Genomic DNA, 20,189 nt, shown 5'->3' with positions numbered 1-20,189 from the left:
ACTTAAGATTCCTAAATAGTTTAATGCAGTATGTGTCTTGAGGAACCGTTTAGTGTCCTGTGGATAATGCCAAAATCTCATCCAGCTCCTCAGAGCTGGGGTGCGTGCCCAGGATACAGCATGCATTACCCCGCTGAGTCGCTAGAACAGAAAACTAGCTGCCCTGGGATCCCTAGTTACCCTGATGAGACTTTTGCCTAGCTCCTTAAGGAACTTAGATGCACTCTTTCCCCATGAGACAAGGGTCTCTGAGCCTGTGGGAACAAGTATATAATGATGGGCAAGTTCTCTGTATTTTCTAGACTTTTGGGACTCCCTGAAGCTGGTAGCTGCTCCTCCTTCCTCCCTGGTGTATTGGAGATAGGTATCAGCCAAGGTAGATGCACATGTGTAGTCCCACACCACCTGCTTGCTGTCTGTCCAGGCTTGAAGGGTGATTCCATCTGGACGCTTCTGGCTGCCATCAGATCTACATAGTTGGGGTGGCTCACTTAGTGCTGGGCATCCTGCTGTTGTGAGGCTCCTCTTGATAATGTTATTAACCTTCTCATGTCATGCAGTCTTTCCCTCGGATTTACGGCATACAAGACCATGGTACCCAAATCGGTCTGCTATTTCACTGCCTCAAATACACCTGTGTTTGGCGAGAATAGGGACGGCAAGACTAATGCGGATGGTCTGTGGGTCGAGCCGTGTGCCAAGGCTGGAGTTGGGAGCAGCCAACAGAAAGTCCCCTACATGAGGAGCTCTCACTGCCAGGAGGCGGGCTCTATCTTTCCCCGAAACACACTGAAGCATTGTTGAGGCTGTGTTCTCCACTATTGGGCCATCCCAGTGTGAGTTTTTGTAGTTGTTGGAGGAGCAGGTCTGGCTTCACAGCCCATTAGATTATCAAAAATCCTGGCTCCGTCAATGAACTTTTGGTCCTGGACTCCAATCTTGTCCGTAAGATGTAGCACCCACCGGATGCAACACACGAGGACAGGAAAGCAGGTAGCGCAGTCTGTGATGACTTGCGGACACAAATCCCTCCTAGTCTGACTAGAAGTCTAGCTTGGTCCCACTAACCGTCTTCTAGAGTAAGGTTAAGTACTTTTGTAAAAATCTGCCTCAGGATACTGTCATATTCGTGCAGTATATGGTTATATGAAGGTGCACATCTAGGGAAATATGTTAACCTGTGAAGACTCAAGCACTTTGTGAGAAGGTACAAGGCATCATGGGTGTCAAGATTATCTGTTCGTTGTTCCATTCTCCTCAACTCTTCCAGTTTCATCCTGAGAATTGTGTCAAAGGCATCGCTTCCCAGAGGTGCTCCAAGCAAGACGATATATATATATATATATATATATATATATATATATATATATATATATATATATATATATATATATATATATATATATATATATATATATATATATATATATATATATATATATATATATATATATATATATATATATATATATATATATATATATATATATATAAACATGTCACTTTAAATACGCTAAAGGTTACTTTAATCTCTGTTTTAGTAATTAAAGTATTCTTGGCTTGTGGTAAACAGGCTTCATAAAGCCTTACTGAGCTTCGGGTTGTAGATAGGCTTTAACCCCCATTAACTCGCCAAATAACACACTAAAACCGTCCGGAAACTATTGTTGTACTTATTCTGCTGCTTTCCTGTTAATGTGGCTAATAAATAGTACTAAAACATGTCATTAACCTCAGAGTTAAACCAACTCTCATACCTTCACAATACAACGTTAATTTGTAAAGTGGTGGAGGGTAAGCCAGTGGAAGGTCTCGATCAGATGAGCAAAACCTCCAGCTGTAGGTCAGTAACTTTCCTGTTTCCTGACCAATATTACCTAACATTCATACTGTGTTAAGTCATACCACGGGTGGGGTTAGAACCCGCGATCAGAGACTTACAAAACTCCAGACCGTCCAGTGGTTAACGCGTCGGTCTGGAGTTTTGTGACTCTCTAATCGCTGGTTCTAACCCCACCCGTGGTATGGTTTGTTTGCAGTCGTGTCATTACGATTTCGTGGTTCATACTATGTTTATGAAGCAGTGACGTAAACAGACAACGTTTACACTGTGATATATATATTCCCTGGCGATATTCCCTGCCACAAACACTGATCTTATTTAAACTTCAGAAGTAAGATCAGGCTACGGGAAAAACATACATTACATACACAGCTAAAACTATAATGAGATATAGCTTTGTCTTTCTAATTATAATGTTCAATTAGATTATCGTCCACCTTTTTTTTTATTTTTCACGCTGAAACAATTATCTGTATATATAAAAATATTTGTGTCTTTAAAAATTAAGTCATTACTGGACACAGCAGCAAGAACACGATGTTGGCCACGTTGGTGGCAGACACGATTAGAAGTTTTATTTCAAGTATTTAATGGCATAAAAATCGTAAGAGCCGTGAGTCTACTCTGGGAGCTCTGGCCACAATGGCCCACAGTGGCCAGTGAGAGCTCTGGCCACAATGGCCCACGATATCCTGTGACCCACAGTGATCCAGTGAGGATAAAAGTTGTCCACGGCAGCTGATCCTCACACATTCCTGTAAAAAAAACATTGATTTTCTCTGAGAAACTCAAAAAGAAAAATTTGCATACGGTATTATTGTCTTAAAAGTAATGAGCTACACAATACAGCTTCGTCAGTACCAACAAGTACATGACCAAAACACGTCTGAAACACATAGATATCTTTTTTGGTTGAAATCTTATTATTACCACTGTATTCGACTGAAAATGCCGCAGAACGGGCGGTATGTCTCGGCAGTAAGGATACGCAACTGCTGCGCTTATGTTTTACTCAGCTACTGACTCACTTTACTCAGCTACTGACTCACAGAAACACAACACTGGATAGATCTAGACATCTTATCCAAAGTGAAACAACACTTATTAATTACGTACCAGATGTAGATTATGGCTGTAGGTTGCTGCAGTCAGGTCACCAGTGGCTGACTCTGCAGCAGACAGCCAATATACAGTATCAGTCACACACCTTAAGGCCTTAACACACAAGTTTATGTCATTATTTGAGTACTCTCAGTAGAAAATACACTAACGAGTTTCTGTCCACATGTACACACATACACGGGCCAAGAACTAGAACTCGACCCATGTAAATACATACAGGTAAGTATACACACAAAAACACCTCAAATATATATACACACACACAACACACAAACACACAAAACAGGCCAGGGACAACTAGTGACTAACACACACACACACACACACACGTGGTGCAGCCCACCATCTTGGGTCAAGGAGGTAAGGGAAATGGTCACTGCAGCCTACTTCATTCGCCTAATAAGGGAACCCTTGCTTGTGCATGGAAGAAAATGGCATATCAGATGAATATTAACAAATGAAGGTAGGAGGTAAGTGAAAGTAGTAGATGGCAGCGTCTAGACACAATAACAGCCGGCATGAAGACCCAACTGAGGGAGGAGTTCCAAGAAATGCTCAGTTTCCTTCAGGAGGAAACTAGTACAATATGCAACAAACAAAGCAAAGTGTGAGGTTGCAGAACAGGTAAATAAAGCTAACATAGAGGAAGAGCTCTAAAGCTAGTGCCCATTCCCGTTGGAATGGGCACTAATGACCATACAGTATCTTGGCACTAGTGACCATACAGTATCTGGACACTAGTGACCATACAGTATCTGGGCACTAGTGACCATACAGTATCTGGGCACTAGTGACCATACAGTATCTGGGCACTAGTGACCATACAGTATCTGGGCACTAGTGACCATACAGTATCTGGGCACTAGTGACCATACAGTATCTGGGCACTAGTGACCATACAGTATCTGGGCACTAGTGACCATACAGTATCTGGGCACTAGTGACCATACAGTATCTGGGCACTAGTGACTATACAGTATCTGGGCACTAGTGACCATACAATATCTGGACACTAGTGACCATACAGTATCTGGGCACTAGTGACCATACAGTATCTGGGCACTAGTGACCATACAGTATCTGGGCACTAGTGACCATACAGTATCTGGGCCCGCGTGACCATACAGTATCTGGCACTAGTGACCATACAGTATCTGGGCACTAGTGACCATACAGTATCTGGGCACTAGTGACCATACAGTATCTGGGCACTAGTGACCATACAGTATCTGGGCACTAGTGACCATACAGTATCTGGGCACTAGTGATCATACAGTATCTGGGCACTAGTGACCATACAGTATCTGGGCACTAGTGACCATACAGTATCTGGGCACTAGTGACCATACAGTATCTGGGCACTAGTGACCATACAGTATCTGGGCACTAGTGACCATACAGTATCTGGGCACTAGTAGTCTGGGCACTAGTGACCATACAGTATCTGGGCACTAGTGACCATACAGTATCTGGGCACTAGTGACCATACAGTATCTGGACACTAGTGACCATACAGTATCTGGACACTAGTGACCATACAGTATCTGGGCACTAGTGACCATACAGTATCTGGGCACTAGTGACCATACAGTATCTGGGCACTAGTGACCATACAGTATCTGGGCACTAGTGACCATACAGTATCTGGGCACTAGTGACCATACAGTATCTGGGCACTAGTGATCATACAGTATCTGGGCACTAGTGACCATACAGTATCTGGGCACTAGTGACCATACAGTATCTGGGCACTAGTGACCATACAGTATCTGGGCACTAGTGACCATACAGTATCTGGACACTAGTGATCATACAGTATCTGGGCACTAGTGACCATACAGTATCTGGGCACTAGTGACCATACAGTATCTGGGCACTAGTGACCATACAGTATCTGGGCACTAGTGACTATACAGTATCTGGGCACTAGTGATCATACAGTATCTGGACACTAGTGACCATACAGTATCTGGGCACTAGTGACCATACAGTATCTGGGCACTAGTGACTATACAGTATATGGGCACTAGTGATCATACAGTATCTGGACACTAGTGACCATACAGTATCTGGGCACTAGTGACTATACAGTATCTGGGCACTAGTGACTATACAGTATCTGGGCACTAGTGACCATACAGTATCTGGACACTAGTGACCATACAGTATCTGGGCACTAGTGACTATACAGTATCTGGGCACTAGTGATCATACAGTATCTGGACACTAGTGACCATACCGTATCTGGGCACTAGTGACCATACAATATCTGGGCACTAGTGACTATACAGTATATGGGCACTAGTGATCATACAGTATCTGGACACTAGTGACCATACAGTATCTGGGCACTAGTGACCATACAGTATCTGGGCACTAGTGACCATACAGTATCTGGGCACTAGTGACCATACAGTATCTGGGCACTAGTGACCATACAGTATCTGGGCACTAGTGACCATACAGTATCTGGGCACTAGTGACCATACAGTATCTGGGCACTAGTGACCATACAGTATCTGGGCACTAGTGACCATACAGTATCTGGGCACTAGTGACCATACAGTATCTTGGCACTAGTGACCATACAGTATCTGGGCACCAGTGACCATACAGTATCTGGGCACTAGTGACCATACAGTATCTGGGCACTAGTGACCATACAGTATCTGGGCACTAGTGACCATACAGTATCTGGGCACTAGTGACCATACAGTATCTGGGCACTAGTGACCATACAGTATCTGGGCACTAGTGACCATACAGTATCTGGGCACTAGTGACCATACAGTATCTGGGCACTAGTGACCATACAGTATCTGGGCACTAGTGACCATACAGTATCTGGGCACTAGTGACCATACAGTATCTGGGCACTAGTGACCATACAGTATCTGGGCACTAGTGACCATACAGTATCTGGGCACTAGTGACTATACAGTATCTGGGCACTAGTGACCATACAGTATCTGGGCACTAGTGATCATACAGTATCTGGACACTAGTGACCATATAGTATCTGGGCACTAGTGACCATACAGTATCTCGGCACTAGTGATCATACAGTATCTGGGCACTAGTGACCATAGAGTATCTGGGCACTAGTGACCATACAATGTCTGGGCACTAGTGACCATCCAGTATCTGGGCACTAGTGGCCATACAGTTTACCTGGGCAGAGTGACCATACAGTATCTGGGCCCTAGTGACCCGGTCTGGGACTAGTGACCATACAGTATCTGGGCACTAGTGACCACAGAGTATCTGGGCATTAGTGACCATACAGTATCTGGGCACTAGTAATCATACAGCATCTGGGCACTAGCAATCATACAGTATCTGGGCACTATTGATCATACAGTATCTGGGCACTAGAGACCATACAGTATCTGGGCACTAGTGATCATACAGTATCTGGGCACTAGTGACCATAGAGTGTCTGGGCACTAGTGACTATACAGTATATGGGCACTAGTGACCATCCATTATCTGGGCACTAGTGACCATACAGTATCTGGGCACTAGTGACCACAGAGTATCTGGGCATTAGTGACCATACAGTATCTGGGCACTAGTAATCATACAGTATCTGGGCACTAGTAATCATACAGTATCTGGGCACTAGTGACCGTACAATATCTTGGCACTAGTGATCATACAGTATCGGGGCACTATTGATCATACAGTATCTGGGCACTATTGATCATACAGTATCTGGGCACTAGTAATCATACAGTATCTGGGCACTAATGATCATACAGTATCGGGGCACTAGTGAAAATCCAGTATCTGGGCACTATTGATCATACAGTATCTGGACACTAGTGAAAATACAGTATTTGGGCACTATTGATCATACAGTACCTTGGCAATAGTAATCATACAGTATATGGCCACTAGTAATCATACAGTATCTGGGCACTAGTGACCATACAGTATCTGGGCACTATTGATCATACAGTATCTGGGCACTAGTAATCATACAGTATCTGGGCACTAGTAATCATACAGTATCTGGGCACTAGTGACCATACAGTATCTGGGCACTAGTATTCATACAGTATCTGGGCACTAATGACCATACAGTATCTGAGTACTAGTGACCATCCAGTATCTGGGAACTAATAACCATCCAGTATCTGGGCACTAGTGACCATCCAGCATCTGGGCACTAGTGCCCATACAATATCTGGGCACTAGTGACCACAAAGCATCTGGGCATCTGGGCACTAGTGACCATTCAATATCTGGGCACTTGTGACTATACAGTATCTGAGCACTAGTGACCACAGAGTATCTGGGCATCTGAGCACTAGTGGCCATACAGTATCTGGGCACTAATGACCATACAGTATCTGGGCACTAGTGACCATACAGTATCTGGGCATCTGGGCACAAGGGATCATACAGTATCTGGGCACTAGTGGCCATACAGTTCCTAGGTACTAGTGACAAAACAGTTTCTGGGCACTAGTGACCATACAGTACCTGGGCACTAGTGACCATACAGTATCTGGGCACTAGTGACCATGCAGTATCTGGGTACTAGTAACCATACAGTACCTGGACACTAGTGACCATACAGTACCTGGGCACTAGTGACCATGCAGTATCTGAGCACTAGTGACCATATATTTCCTGGGCACTAGTGACCATACAGTTCCTGGGCACTAGTGACCATACAGTATCTGGGCACTAGTGACCATACAGTACCTGGGCACTAATGACCATACAGTATCTGAGCACTATTGACCATACAGTACCTGGGCACTAGTGACCATACAGTACCTGGGCACTAGTGGCCATACAGTTCCTGGGCACTAGTGATCATACAGTATCTGAGCACTAGTGACCATACAGTTCCTGGGCACTAGTGACCATACAGTATCTGGACACTAGTGACCATACAGTACCTGGGCACTAGTGACCATACAGTATCTGGGCACTAGTGACCATACAGTATCTGGGCACTAGTGACCATACAGTATCTGGGCACTAGTGACCATACAGTATCTGGGCACTAGTGACCATACAGTATCTGGGCACTAGTGACCATACAGTATCTGGGCACTAGTGACCATACAGTATCTGGGCACTAGTGACCATACAGTATCTGGGCACTAGTGACCATACAGTATCTGGGCACTAGTGACCATACAGTATCTGGGCACTAGTGACCATACAGTATCTGGGCACTAGTGACCATACAGTATCTGGGCACTAGTGACCATACAGTATCTGGGCACTAGTGACCATACAGTATCTGGGCACTAGTGACCATACAGTATCTGGGCACTAGTGACCATACAGTATCTGGGCACTAGTGACCATACAGTATCTGGGCACTAGTGACCATACAGTATCTGGGCACTAGTGACCATACAGTATCTGGGCACTAGTGACCATACAGTATCTGGGCACTAGTGACCATACAGTACCTGGGCACTAGTGACCATACAGTATCTGGGCACTAGTGACCATACAGTATCTGGGCACTAGTGACCATAAAGTACCTGGACACTAGTGACCATACAGTATCTGGGCACTAGTGACCATACAGTACCTGGACACTAGTGACCAAACAGTACCTGGGCACTAGTGACCCTACAGTATCTGGGCACTAGTGACCATACAATATCTGGGCACTAGTGACCATACAGTATCTGGGCACTAGTGACCATACAGTATCTGGGCACTAGTGACCATACAGTACCTGGGCACTAGTGACCATACAGTATCTGGGCACTAGTGACCATACAGTATCTGGTCACTAGTGACCATACAGTATCTGGGCACTAGTGACCATACAGTACCTAGTGGAGTACCTGGGCACTAGTGACAGTTCCTGGACACAATCTGGGCACTAGTGACCATACAGTATCTGGGCACTAGTGACCATACAGTATCTGGGCACCTACAGCACTACCATACAGTATCTGGGCACTAGTGACCATACAGTATCTGGGCACTAGTGACCATACAGTACACTAGTGACCCAGTATCTGGGCACTAGTGACCATACAGTATCTGGGCACTAGTGACCATACAGTATCTGGGCACTAGTGACCCAGTATCTACCATCTGGGCACTAGTGACCATACAGTATCTGGGCAGTAGTGACCATACAGTATCTGGGCACTAGTGACCATCCAGTATCTGGGCACTAGTGACCATACAGTATCTGGGCACTAGTGACCATACAGTATCTGGGCACTAGTGACCATACAGTATCTGGGCACTAGTGACCATACAGTATCTGGGCACTAGTGACCATACAACCGTCCAGTATCTGGGCAGTAGTGACCATACAGTATCTGGGCACTAGTGACCATACAGTATCTGGGCACTAGTGACCATCCAGTATCTGGGCACTAGTGACCATACAGTATCTGGGCACTAGTGACCATACAGTATCTGGGCACTAGTGACCATCCAGTATCTGGGCACTAGTGACCATACAGTATCTGGGCACTAGTGACCATACAGTATCTGGGCACTAGTGACCATCCAGTATCTGGGCACTAGTGACCATATGGGATGAGAGAACTCCTGAGTAACAGTACATCTGGAAAGGGAAATGGATAGAAAGTTTGTGGATGAGGTGATGGAGTGTCCAGCTGGAAAGTGCCAGGAGGCAGGAGAAAACTTCGTACTTACAAGTGGAAACAGCAACGACGGAGCTCAAGGTCAACCAGACATAGAGAAAAAAATAACTATAAGAACGTGGAAAACTACAGAAACCTTATGACAGGCGAGAACAAAGCAGCATGCAGATTAGCCAGGAATTAATATGCAAATGTGGGGACAAAGGTGAAGACAAAGGTGAGGAGAGAGACTAAGCACCATTTTGAGAATAACAAAGCAGCCAAGACAAAGTCTGAATCAAAAGTATTTTACATCCACATCAGTAGAAAAACAACAGTAGAAGATGAGGTAATTAGACTGAAGGAAGGAACGAAAGGTTATGAAAAACGACATGTAAGGCTGTGAGTGATGAACAAATGACTGACAAAGGACTTTTCAGGGGAAGCAGAGACAATTCCAGAAAACACTCAGAAAAAGAGTACACTAACAGGTACTGGACACTATACACACAACAGGGGAAAAGGTAAAGAAACGTTTGATGCAAGTGGATGCATCCAAGGCAGTGGAACCTGAGAAGTGAGCAGAAGCACTGTCCAAACCACTAGCTATAATCTACAAGTCAATGGACATGGGACAGTTTCCAGAATTATGGAAGCCAGCAAATGTAGTCCTTATATTTAAGAAAGGACACGGGAAGCTTTGAGCTGCAGATCAGTTTCAGTGACATGTATTTCAAGCAAGGTAATAGAAAAAAAAATCAGAAACTGGAAGAGCTCTTAGAGAGAAGTGAGTTCATAGATAATAACCAGCACACGTTCATAGATAGTAAATCTTGTTTTACCAATAAATAACAAAACAAGACACAATACCGTGACTGGAACAATACACAAATAACTCGCACATACGTCCAGTCGGACCGAAACTTTGTCGTAAGCTCCTCTGTCCTATGTATGGGTTATTTGTGTCTTGCTTTACCAACTTTTTGAAGCTCTATGAGAAGGTAACAGAAGTGAGACATGTGAGGGAGAGACGACTAGATTGCATTTCCTTAAACTTCTGAAAAGGTATTTGACACTGTACCCAACAAGAGACTGTGACAAATACCTGAGGTACAAGCAAGAATAACCGGGAACGTACTTCGGTGGCTCAAAGAGTGTCTTAAAGAAAGGAAGCGAAGAGTGTCAGTCAAGACTGGTATTAGGAAGAGCATCTATGTATGTATAATGTTCGACAAGACCCGAGTCCTGGCACGGATCTTAATCTTGCGATGACCCGTCTCTGGCTCCCGAGGAAGAGCAATGTTTCTCGTTAATTTTAATGACATACCAGATAGGACTGAATCAGATGTATTCTTGTTTACTGATGATGTAAAACTAACGAGAATAAAAACAGGTGAATACAAGTAAAGGCTACATATATAGAACTGTATGATTGGCCAGATAAATAGTTGCTGGGATTCAACCGCAGCAAATACAAAGTCCAGAAGACTGGGGAAGGGACAAGAGGACCAGACACGGAGTATAGACTCGGGAACAGAGGCTGCTGACCTCACTAAGAAACACCTACAGTTGAGTATACTGCCTGGTATATCACTAGAGGCTCACGTCAACAGAATAACATCTACAGCCAATGCTAGTCAGGTCAGTCTAAGAGTAGCCTATAGGAATCCACTCAACAAAGAATTATTCCGATCTCTTCATGCAATATAAGTAAGGCCCATCTTGGACAACACAGCAAGGACATGACACCAACACCTGATAAAGCATGGTAAGAAATTTGAGAAAAAGTAGAGGTACGCATCGAGACCAGTCCCAGAGCTGCGGGGTGTGGACTACGATGAGAGGATAACGGAACTGGCCATAAGAAACATGGAAGACATGATAAAACATACAAATTACACAGAATAACTGATAATGTAAACAGGTACTCGGGGGACACCTCGGAGTAAGGACCTAGGATTCGACCAGTGCAACTACATATAGGCGAGTACGTACACACGCGAGCGCGTGACAAGGTGACAGAAGTAAGACAAGAGACAGAGGCGGGTATATTGTATTTTCTTGAACTGCAAGAAGGCTTTCGACACAGTCCCACACAATAGATTAGTGCAAAAGCTAGAAGATCAGGCACGTATAACAGGAAAGCATTGCAATGGATCAGAGAATACTTAACAGGGAGGCAACAACGAGTCATAGTGCGTGGCGAGGTGTCAGAGTAGGCGCCTGTGACGAGTGGGGTTCCACAGGGGTCAGCCTAGGATCGATGATGTTTCTGGTATATGTGAATGACATGACGGAAGAGACAGACTCAGAAGCATCCCTGTTTGCAGACTATGTGAAGCTAATGAGATGAATTCAGTCGGATGAGGATCAGGCAGGACTACAAAGGGAGCTGGACTGGATGCAAGCCTGGTCCAGCAACTGGCTCCTGGAGTTTAACCCCCATCAAGTGCAAAGTCATGAAGATCGGAGAAGGATAAAGAGCACCGCAGACAGAGTACAGACTAGGGGACCAAAGATTGCAAATTTCACTCAAGAAAAAGGATCTTCGGGTGAGTATAACACCGAACACATCTCCTGAGGCACACATCAACCAAATAACTGCTGCAGCATATGGTCGCCTGGCAAACCAAAGAATAACATTCCGACTCCTCAGTAAGTATTTCTTAGTCATAGAGCCGTCAGGCAGTGGAATAGTCAGGAAAGTGTTGTAGTGGAGGCAGGATCCATACATAGCTTTAAGAAGAGGTATGATAAAGCTCAAGGAGCAGGGAGAGAGTGGACCTAGTAGCGACCAGTGAAGCGGCGGGGCCAGGAACTGTGACTCGACCCCTGCAACCATAATTAGGTGAGTACAATTAGGTGAGCAGTGATTAACTAAATAATCAGACGACAGGAAAGAAAGTGTCGTAGGTGGGTGAGTGCATCAAGCTGGGCATGAGTGGTGAGTGCATCAAGCTTAGGCATGAGTGGTGAGTGCATCAAGCTGGGCATGAGTGGTGAGTGCATCAAGCTGGGCATGAGTGGTGAGTGCATCAAGCTTAGGCATGAGTGGTGAGTGCATCAAGCTGGGCATGAGTGGTGAGTGCATCAAGCTTAGGCATGAGTGGTGAGTGCATCAAGCTTAGGCATGAGTGGTGAGTGCATCAAGCTTAGGCATGAGTGGTGAGTGCATCAAGCTGGGCATGAGTGGTGAGTGCATCAAGCTTAGGCATGAGTGGTGAGTGCATCAAGCTGGGCATGAGTGGTGAGTGCATCAAGCTTAGGCATGAGTGGTGAGTGCATCAAGCTTAGGCATGAGTGGTGAGTGCATCAAGCTTAGGCATGAGTGGTGAGTGCATCAAGCTGGGCATGAGTGGTGAGTGCATCAAGCTTAGGCATGAGTGGTGAGTGCATCAAGCTTAGGCATGAGTGGTGAGTGCATCAAGCTTAGGCATGAGTGGTGAGTGCATCAAGCTTAGGCATGAGTGGTGAGTGCATCAAGCTGGGCATGAGTGGTGAGTGCATCAAGCTGGGCATGAGTGGTGAGTGCATCAAGCTGGGCATGAGTGGTGAGTGCATCAAGCTTAGGCATGAGTGGTGAGTGCATCAAGCTGGGCATGAGTGGTGAGTGCATCAAGCTGGGCATGAGTGGTGAGTGCATCAAGCTTAGGCATGAGTGGTGAGTGCATCAAGCTGGGCATGAGTGGTGAGTGCATCAAGCTGGGCATGAGTGGTGAGTGCATCAAGCTGGGCATGAGTGGTGATTGTCTCAAGCTGGGCATGAGTGGTGAGTGCATCAAGCTGGGCATGAGTGGTGAGTGCATCAAGCTGGGCATGAGTGGTGAGTGCATCAAGCTGGGCATGAGTGGTGAGTGCATCAAGCTGGGCATGAGTGGTGAGTGCATCAAGCTGGGCATGAGTGGTGAGTGCATCAAGCTGGGCATGAGTGGTGAGTGCATCAAGCTGGGCATGAGTGGTGAGTGCATCAAGCTGGGCATGAGTGGTGATTGTCTCAAGCTGGGCATGAGTGGTTAGTGCATCAAGCTGGGCATGAGTGGTGAGTGCATCAAGCTGGGTATGAGTGGTGATTGCATCAAGCTGGGCATGAGTGGTGAGTGCATCAAGCTGGGCATGAGTGGTGATTGTCTCAAGCTGGGCATGAGTGGTTAGTGCATCAAGCTGGGCATGAGTGGTGAGTGCATCAAGCTGGGCATGAGTGGTGTGTATCAAGCTTGGCATGAGTGGTGAGTGCATCAAGCTGCGCACGAGTGGTGAGTGCATCAAGCTGCGCACGAGTGGTGAGTGCATCAAGCTGGGCATGAGTGGTGATTGTCTCAAGCTGGGCATGAGTGGTGCGTGCATCAAGCTGGGCATGAGTGGTGATTGTCTCAAGCTGGGCATGAGTGGTGAGTGCATCAAGCTGGGCATGAGTGGTGAGTGCATCAAGCTGGGCATGAGTGGTGAGTGCATCAAGCTGGGCATGAGTGGTGAGTGCATCAAGCTGGGCATGAGTGGTGTGTATCAAGCTTGGCATGAGTGGTGAGTGCATCAAGCTGCGCACGAGTGGTGAGTGCATCAAGCTGGGCATGAGTGGTGATTGTCTCAAGCTGGGCATGAGTGGTGCGTGCATCAAGCTGGGCATGAGTGGTGATTGTCTCAAGCTGGGCATGAGTAGTGAGTGCATCAAGCTGGGCATGAGTGGTGAGTGCATCAAGCTGGGCATGAGTGGTGAGTGCATCAAGCTGGGCATGAGTGGTGAGTGCATCAAGCTGGGCATGAGCGGTGAGTGCATCAAGCTGGGCATGAGTGGTGAGTGCATCAAGCTGGGCATGAGTGGTGAGTGCATCAAACTGGGCATGAGTGGTGAGTGCATCAAGCTGGGCATGAGCGGTGAGTGCATCAAGCTGGGCATGAGTGGTGAGTGCATCAAGCTGGGCATGAGTGGTGAGTGCATCAAGCTGGGCATGAGTGGTGAGTGCATCAAGCTGGGCATGAGTGGTGAGTGCATCAAGCTGGGAATGAGTGGTGTGTGCATCAAGCTGGGAATGAGTGGTGAGTGCATCAAGCTGAACATGAGTGGTGAGTGCATCAAGCTGGGCATGAGTGGTGAGTGCATCAAGCTGGGAATGAGTGGTTAGTGCATCAAGCTGAACATGAGTGGTGAGTGCATCAAGCTGGGCATGAGTGGTGAGTGCATCAAGCTGGGAATGAGTGGTGAGTGCATCAAGCTGAACATGAGTGGTGAGTGCATCAAGCTGGGCATGTGTGGTGAGTGCATCAAGCTGGGCATGAGTGGTGAGTGCATCAAGCTGGGCATGAGTGAGGTCCTGGAAGGTTCGGTACTGGAGTCATACTATTGCTAATATAAGTAAATAAACAGCCAGCAGAGATAAATCATGTGTCTCTTGTCTCAAAATGACGTCAAGTTGTTGACAAGAATTCGATTAGATTTGTATGTTAACACATTACAGAAGATACACACATTACCAGAAAATGTGAATTGGAATTCAACCCCAACAAGTGAAATGGAAATAAGATTGGAAGGTGAAAAATAAAACCTGGGAGAGATTACAGATTCGGTCACAGCTTAGAGGTGGTATATATGATCTTGAGATGTTTAGGGTGGGCGTGGCGTGGGCGTACCGTGTGCTGGGTGTGTTGGCAGTAGAGAGTACTTAGCTCACAGGGAGTCTGAACTTTCACAACAGTCCCCGCAGACGTAGTAACGGTGGCAGTTAGAGGTGGTGGACCTGGGTTCCCTGTAGCGCGCAGCGTCACTTTGGGGTACACGGAGGGAGGCAGCCAGGGAGCGCGAGTTGTCATTCCAGTGATGGCGGACCCACGAAAGTGACCTCTGCACATGTCTGGCCACCATCTCCAGAGTGACGAATGTGGCCCCGGCCAGCCATGCGTCCCGCCATGCAGTGACCTGCGCCTGCGCCAGCATGTCCTCCAGGTCAGGGCCGGGGCGGAACCTTGCCTGCCTCTGTGGTGGCACTCTCACACCCACAGCCCCTTCAGGTCCCTCACTGACCTCAGCCCTGAAAGCAAGTATGCTCTCTTTCTTTGTCAGACACATGCAGAGATGCCAGCACCTGGCTGTAGCCCACGCCCGTGCTTCAGCTACCAGCTACAGGGAACTACTCTCTGTGTAACAGTAAAAATCATACAAAGTGAGTTTCGTGCACAGGATCAATGTAATCTACCAGAGACTATGACTCAGGACTCACCCATTCTGGTGGTGACTTGTCAATGACTGGTGCTGAGCTCTGCTGCTGGTGCTCTGCTTGGGGCCCCACATGGCAGCAGACGACTCAGACTGCAGATTGATGGTAGAGCCTCGTGGCGACACATCTGAGTGTCTGAACAAACACAAACACAATTATACATCTTGCTACACTTGTGGAAATTTTGGATTATCCTAAATTCAGCATGTGTAAATTTGAATAATGCAATAATTGTGTAACAAAACATGACGTTTTCGAGGAATTAAGAGTGAGGGAGGTGTTGAACCGCTGTTGAGTGAAGCCAGGTGAGACGCCATTTGTAATTTGTAGGTACTCGGCGTCGTGGAAAATTCAGCTAATAATCCGGCGTCTTCGTGGCCAAACTGGGGTTTTTCCCAACTTCTGAAGAACTGGGACAGGAAATTTGCAGGACCTCAAGAATTGCATGTGGATGGCAGAAGGGATACGACCATCACTCACAGGAATGTGCACCATTAGTCCTTTCATTTAGATCTCTAACTGGCCAGTGTAGGGACTAGGTGTCAGGCCGGTGTCGTGGTGTGATCCATCTACAGTAATTAAATGGTGAGTGATAATATAAATTTCTTTTGTGTACCCAGCAATACAGTGCACAACTTTAATTTACCAGAGTAGTTGGTTTTAATACTGTAATTATTAATTTACCCCTTCACCGGGCAGAGAGTGGGCATCGAGGGAGTTACAGTCCTGTGACCTACTGTGACTTAAGTCCCAATTATCTCACCCAAATTACTTGCCTGTAATAAACCTCATGCAGGTATTTACTCAAATAATTCATAAAAACTTTGTGGTCCTTCAAACCGGATACGAACCAAATTGATGTGTTAAAGGTACTTAACAGGTGTTTCACTTTTTAAGTACCTTTCACACATCAGTTTGAAATATCTGACTTAGTACATAAATAAATGGTGAGAATAAATTCTATAAGAGTACTACAGTAAGTTTATTAAGGCAGAGATGCACATAAGTATAATTATCACACAGTATGTCAATTACCTATGTTGACCCAAAAAAGTCGGATAAAGTGTAAGTTTATTCAGGTATACACAAATTCAATTAAATAGATTATCATACATAGCAGCATGTGTGTAGAGAACCTGGGATGACCCAAAAAAGTCATAGTGACTTATTTCCACTGGGGTCCTTTAAATGCCTTATTATTATACTATAAAGGATTTAGTGTCTTATTATTATACTATAAAGGATTTAGTGTCTTATTATTATACTATAAAGGATTTAGTGTCTTATTAATATACTATAAAGGATTTAGTGTCTTATTATTATACTATAAAGGATTTAGTGTCTTATTATTATACTATAAAGGATTTAGTGTCTTATTAATATACTATAAAGGATTTAGTGTCTTATTAATATACTATAAAGGATTTAGTGTCTTATTATTATACTATAAAGGATTTAGTGTCTTATTATTATACTATAAAGGATTTAGTGTCTTATTATTATAGTATAAAGGATTTAGTGTTTTATTATTATACTATAAAGGATTTAGTGTCTTATTATTATACTATAAAGGATTTAGTGTCTTATTAATATACTATAAAGGATTTAGTGTCTTATTATTATTATACTATAAAGGATTTAGTGTCTTATTATTATACTATAAAGGATTTAGTGTCTTATTATTATACTATAAAGGATTTAGTGTCTTATTATTATACTATAAAGGATTTAGTGTCTTATTATTATACTATAAAGGATTTAGTGTCTTATTATTATACTATAAAGGATTTAGTGTCTTATTATTATACTATAAAGGATTTAGTGTCTTATTATTATACTATAAAGGATATATAGTAGGAATAAGATATAAAGAGTTATTTCTATTAAGGTCCTTGTAATATCTTATGATTTAAACCTAACTCAACATAACTCAACCGTAAAAATCAGTTACAGGAAGATACACTACACAAGTCTACATTTTCCCATAAGTTACAGAATGTGAGAAAATTAAAATGCTGCAATAAAGCAATGTTCCGTACGTTTGTATAAGCATCTCTCTCTTGTTTCCAGACAGTTATTACACGGAGGGACGGTCCTAGACTAGCCGCCGCCTTCACACGACTACCAGCACCGCCATCACACGACTACCAGCACCGCCATCACACGACTACCAGCACCGCCATCACACGACTACCAGCACCGCCATCACACGACTACCAGCACCGCCATCACACGACTACTAGCACCGCCATCACACGACTACTAGCACCGCCATCACAGGACTACCAGCACCGCCATCACACGACTACTAGCACCGCCATCACACGACTACCAGCACCGCCATCACACGACTACCAGCACCGCCATCACACGACTACTAGCACCGCCATCACACGACTACCAGCACCGCCATCACACGACTACCAGCACCGCCATCACACGACTACCAGCACCGCCATCACACGACTACCAGCACCGCCATCACACGACTACCAGCACCGCCATCACACGACTACCAGCACCGCCATCACACGACTACCAGCACCGCCATCACACGACTACCAGCACCGCCATCACACGACTACCAGCACCGCCATCACACGACTACCAGCACCGCATTCACACGACTACCAGCACCGCCATCACACGACTACTAGCACCGCCATCACACGACTACCAGCACCGCCATCACACGACTACCAGCACCGCCATCACACGACTACCAGCACCGCCTTCACACGACTACCAGCACCGCCATCACACGACTACTAGCACCGCCATCACACGACTACCAGCACCGCCATCACACGACTACCAGCACAGCCATCACACGACTACCAGCACCGCCATCACACGACTACCAGCACCGCCATCACACGACTACCAGCACCGCCATCACACGACTACCAGCACCGCCATCACACGACTACCAGCACCGCCATTACACGACTACCAGCACCGCCATCACACGACTACCAGCACCGCCATCACACGACTACCAGCACCGCCATCACACGACTACTAGCACCGCCATCACACGACTACCAGCACCGCCATCACACGACTACCAGCACCGCCATCACACGACTACCAGCACCGTCATCACACGACTACTAGCACCGCCATCACACGACTACCAGCACCGCCATCACACGACTACCAGCACCGCCATCACACGACTACTAGCACCGCCATCACACGACTACCAGCACCGCCATCACACGACTACCATCACCGCCATCACACGACTACCAGCACCGCCATCACACGACTACCAGCACCGCCATCACACGACTACCAGCACCGCCATCACACGACTACCAGCACCGCCATCACACGACTACCAGCACCGCCATCACACGACTACCAGCACCGCCATCACACGACTACCAGCACCGCCATCACACGACTACCAGCACCGCCTTCACACGACTACCAGCACCGCCATCACACGACTACTAGCACCGCCATCACACGACTACCAGCACCGCCATCACACGACTACCAGCACCGCCATCACACGACTACCAGCACCGCCATCACACGACTACCAGCACCGCCATCACACGACTACCAGCACCGCCATCACACGACTACCAGCACCGCCATCACACGACTACCAGCACCGCCATCACACGACTACCAGCACCGCCATCACACGACTACCAGCACCGCCATCACACGACTACCAGCACCGCCATCACACGACTACCAGCACCGCCATCACACGACTACCAGCACCGCCATCACACGACTACCAGCACCGCCATCACACGACTACCAGCACCGCCATCACACGACTACTAGCACCGCCATCACACGACTACAAGCACCGCCATCACACGACTACTAGCACCGCCATCACACGACTACCAGCACCGCCATCACACGACTACTAGCACCGCCATCACACGACTACCAGCACCGCCATCACACGACTACTAGCACCGCCATCACACGACTACTAGCACCGCCATCACACGACTACCAGCACCGCCATCACACGACTACCAGCACCGCCATCACACGACTACCAGCACCGCCATCACACGACTACTAGCACCGCCATCACACGACTACCAGCACCGCCATCACACGACTACCAGCACCGCCATCACACGACTACCAGCACCGCCATCACACGACTACCAGCACCGCCATCACACAACTACCAGCACCGCCATCACACGACTACCAGCACCGCCATCACACGACTACCAGCACCGCCATCACACGACTACCAGCACCGCCATCACACGACTACCAGCACCGCCATCACACGACTACCAGCACCGCCATCACACGACTACTAGCACCGCCATCACACGACTACCAGCACCGCCATCACACAACTACCAGCACCGCCATCACACGACTACTAGCACCGCCATCACACGACTACTAGCACCGCCATCACACGACTACCAGCAC

General features: G+C 46.5%; 1 protein-coding gene across 3 annotated transcripts in view; it reads right to left on the bottom strand.

Annotated features, from left to right (window-relative positions):
* Positions 1–1,507: 1,507 nt before the first annotated feature.
* The window catches only part of prom (prominin), a 114,354-nt gene continuing 95,672 nt past the window's right edge, over positions 1,508–20,189 (bottom strand). The window contains exons 17-19 of one of the 3 annotated variants that reach the window (XM_070102889.1): positions 15,762–15,893; positions 2,960–3,012; positions 1,508–2,598 (exon numbers count right to left, since the gene is read on the bottom strand). In XM_070102889.1, coding sequence (XP_069958990.1) covers positions 2,997–3,012; positions 15,762–15,893 — 148 coding nt within the window. In that variant the 3' untranslated portion in view covers positions 1,508–2,598; positions 2,960–2,996. Of the gene's footprint in view, positions 2,599–2,959; positions 3,013–15,099; positions 15,573–15,761; positions 15,894–20,189 lie in introns of those variants that run through there. The other 2 variants (XM_070102890.1, XM_070102891.1) reach the window with 2 other exon arrangements.

Source organism: Cherax quadricarinatus, chromosome 83 (genome assembly GCF_038502225.1).
Source record: "Cherax quadricarinatus isolate ZL_2023a chromosome 83, ASM3850222v1, whole genome shotgun sequence".
Lineage (NCBI taxonomy): Eukaryota > Metazoa > Arthropoda > Malacostraca > Decapoda > Parastacidae > Cherax > Cherax quadricarinatus.
This window is presented reverse-complemented; position numbering and strand designations above follow the sequence as displayed.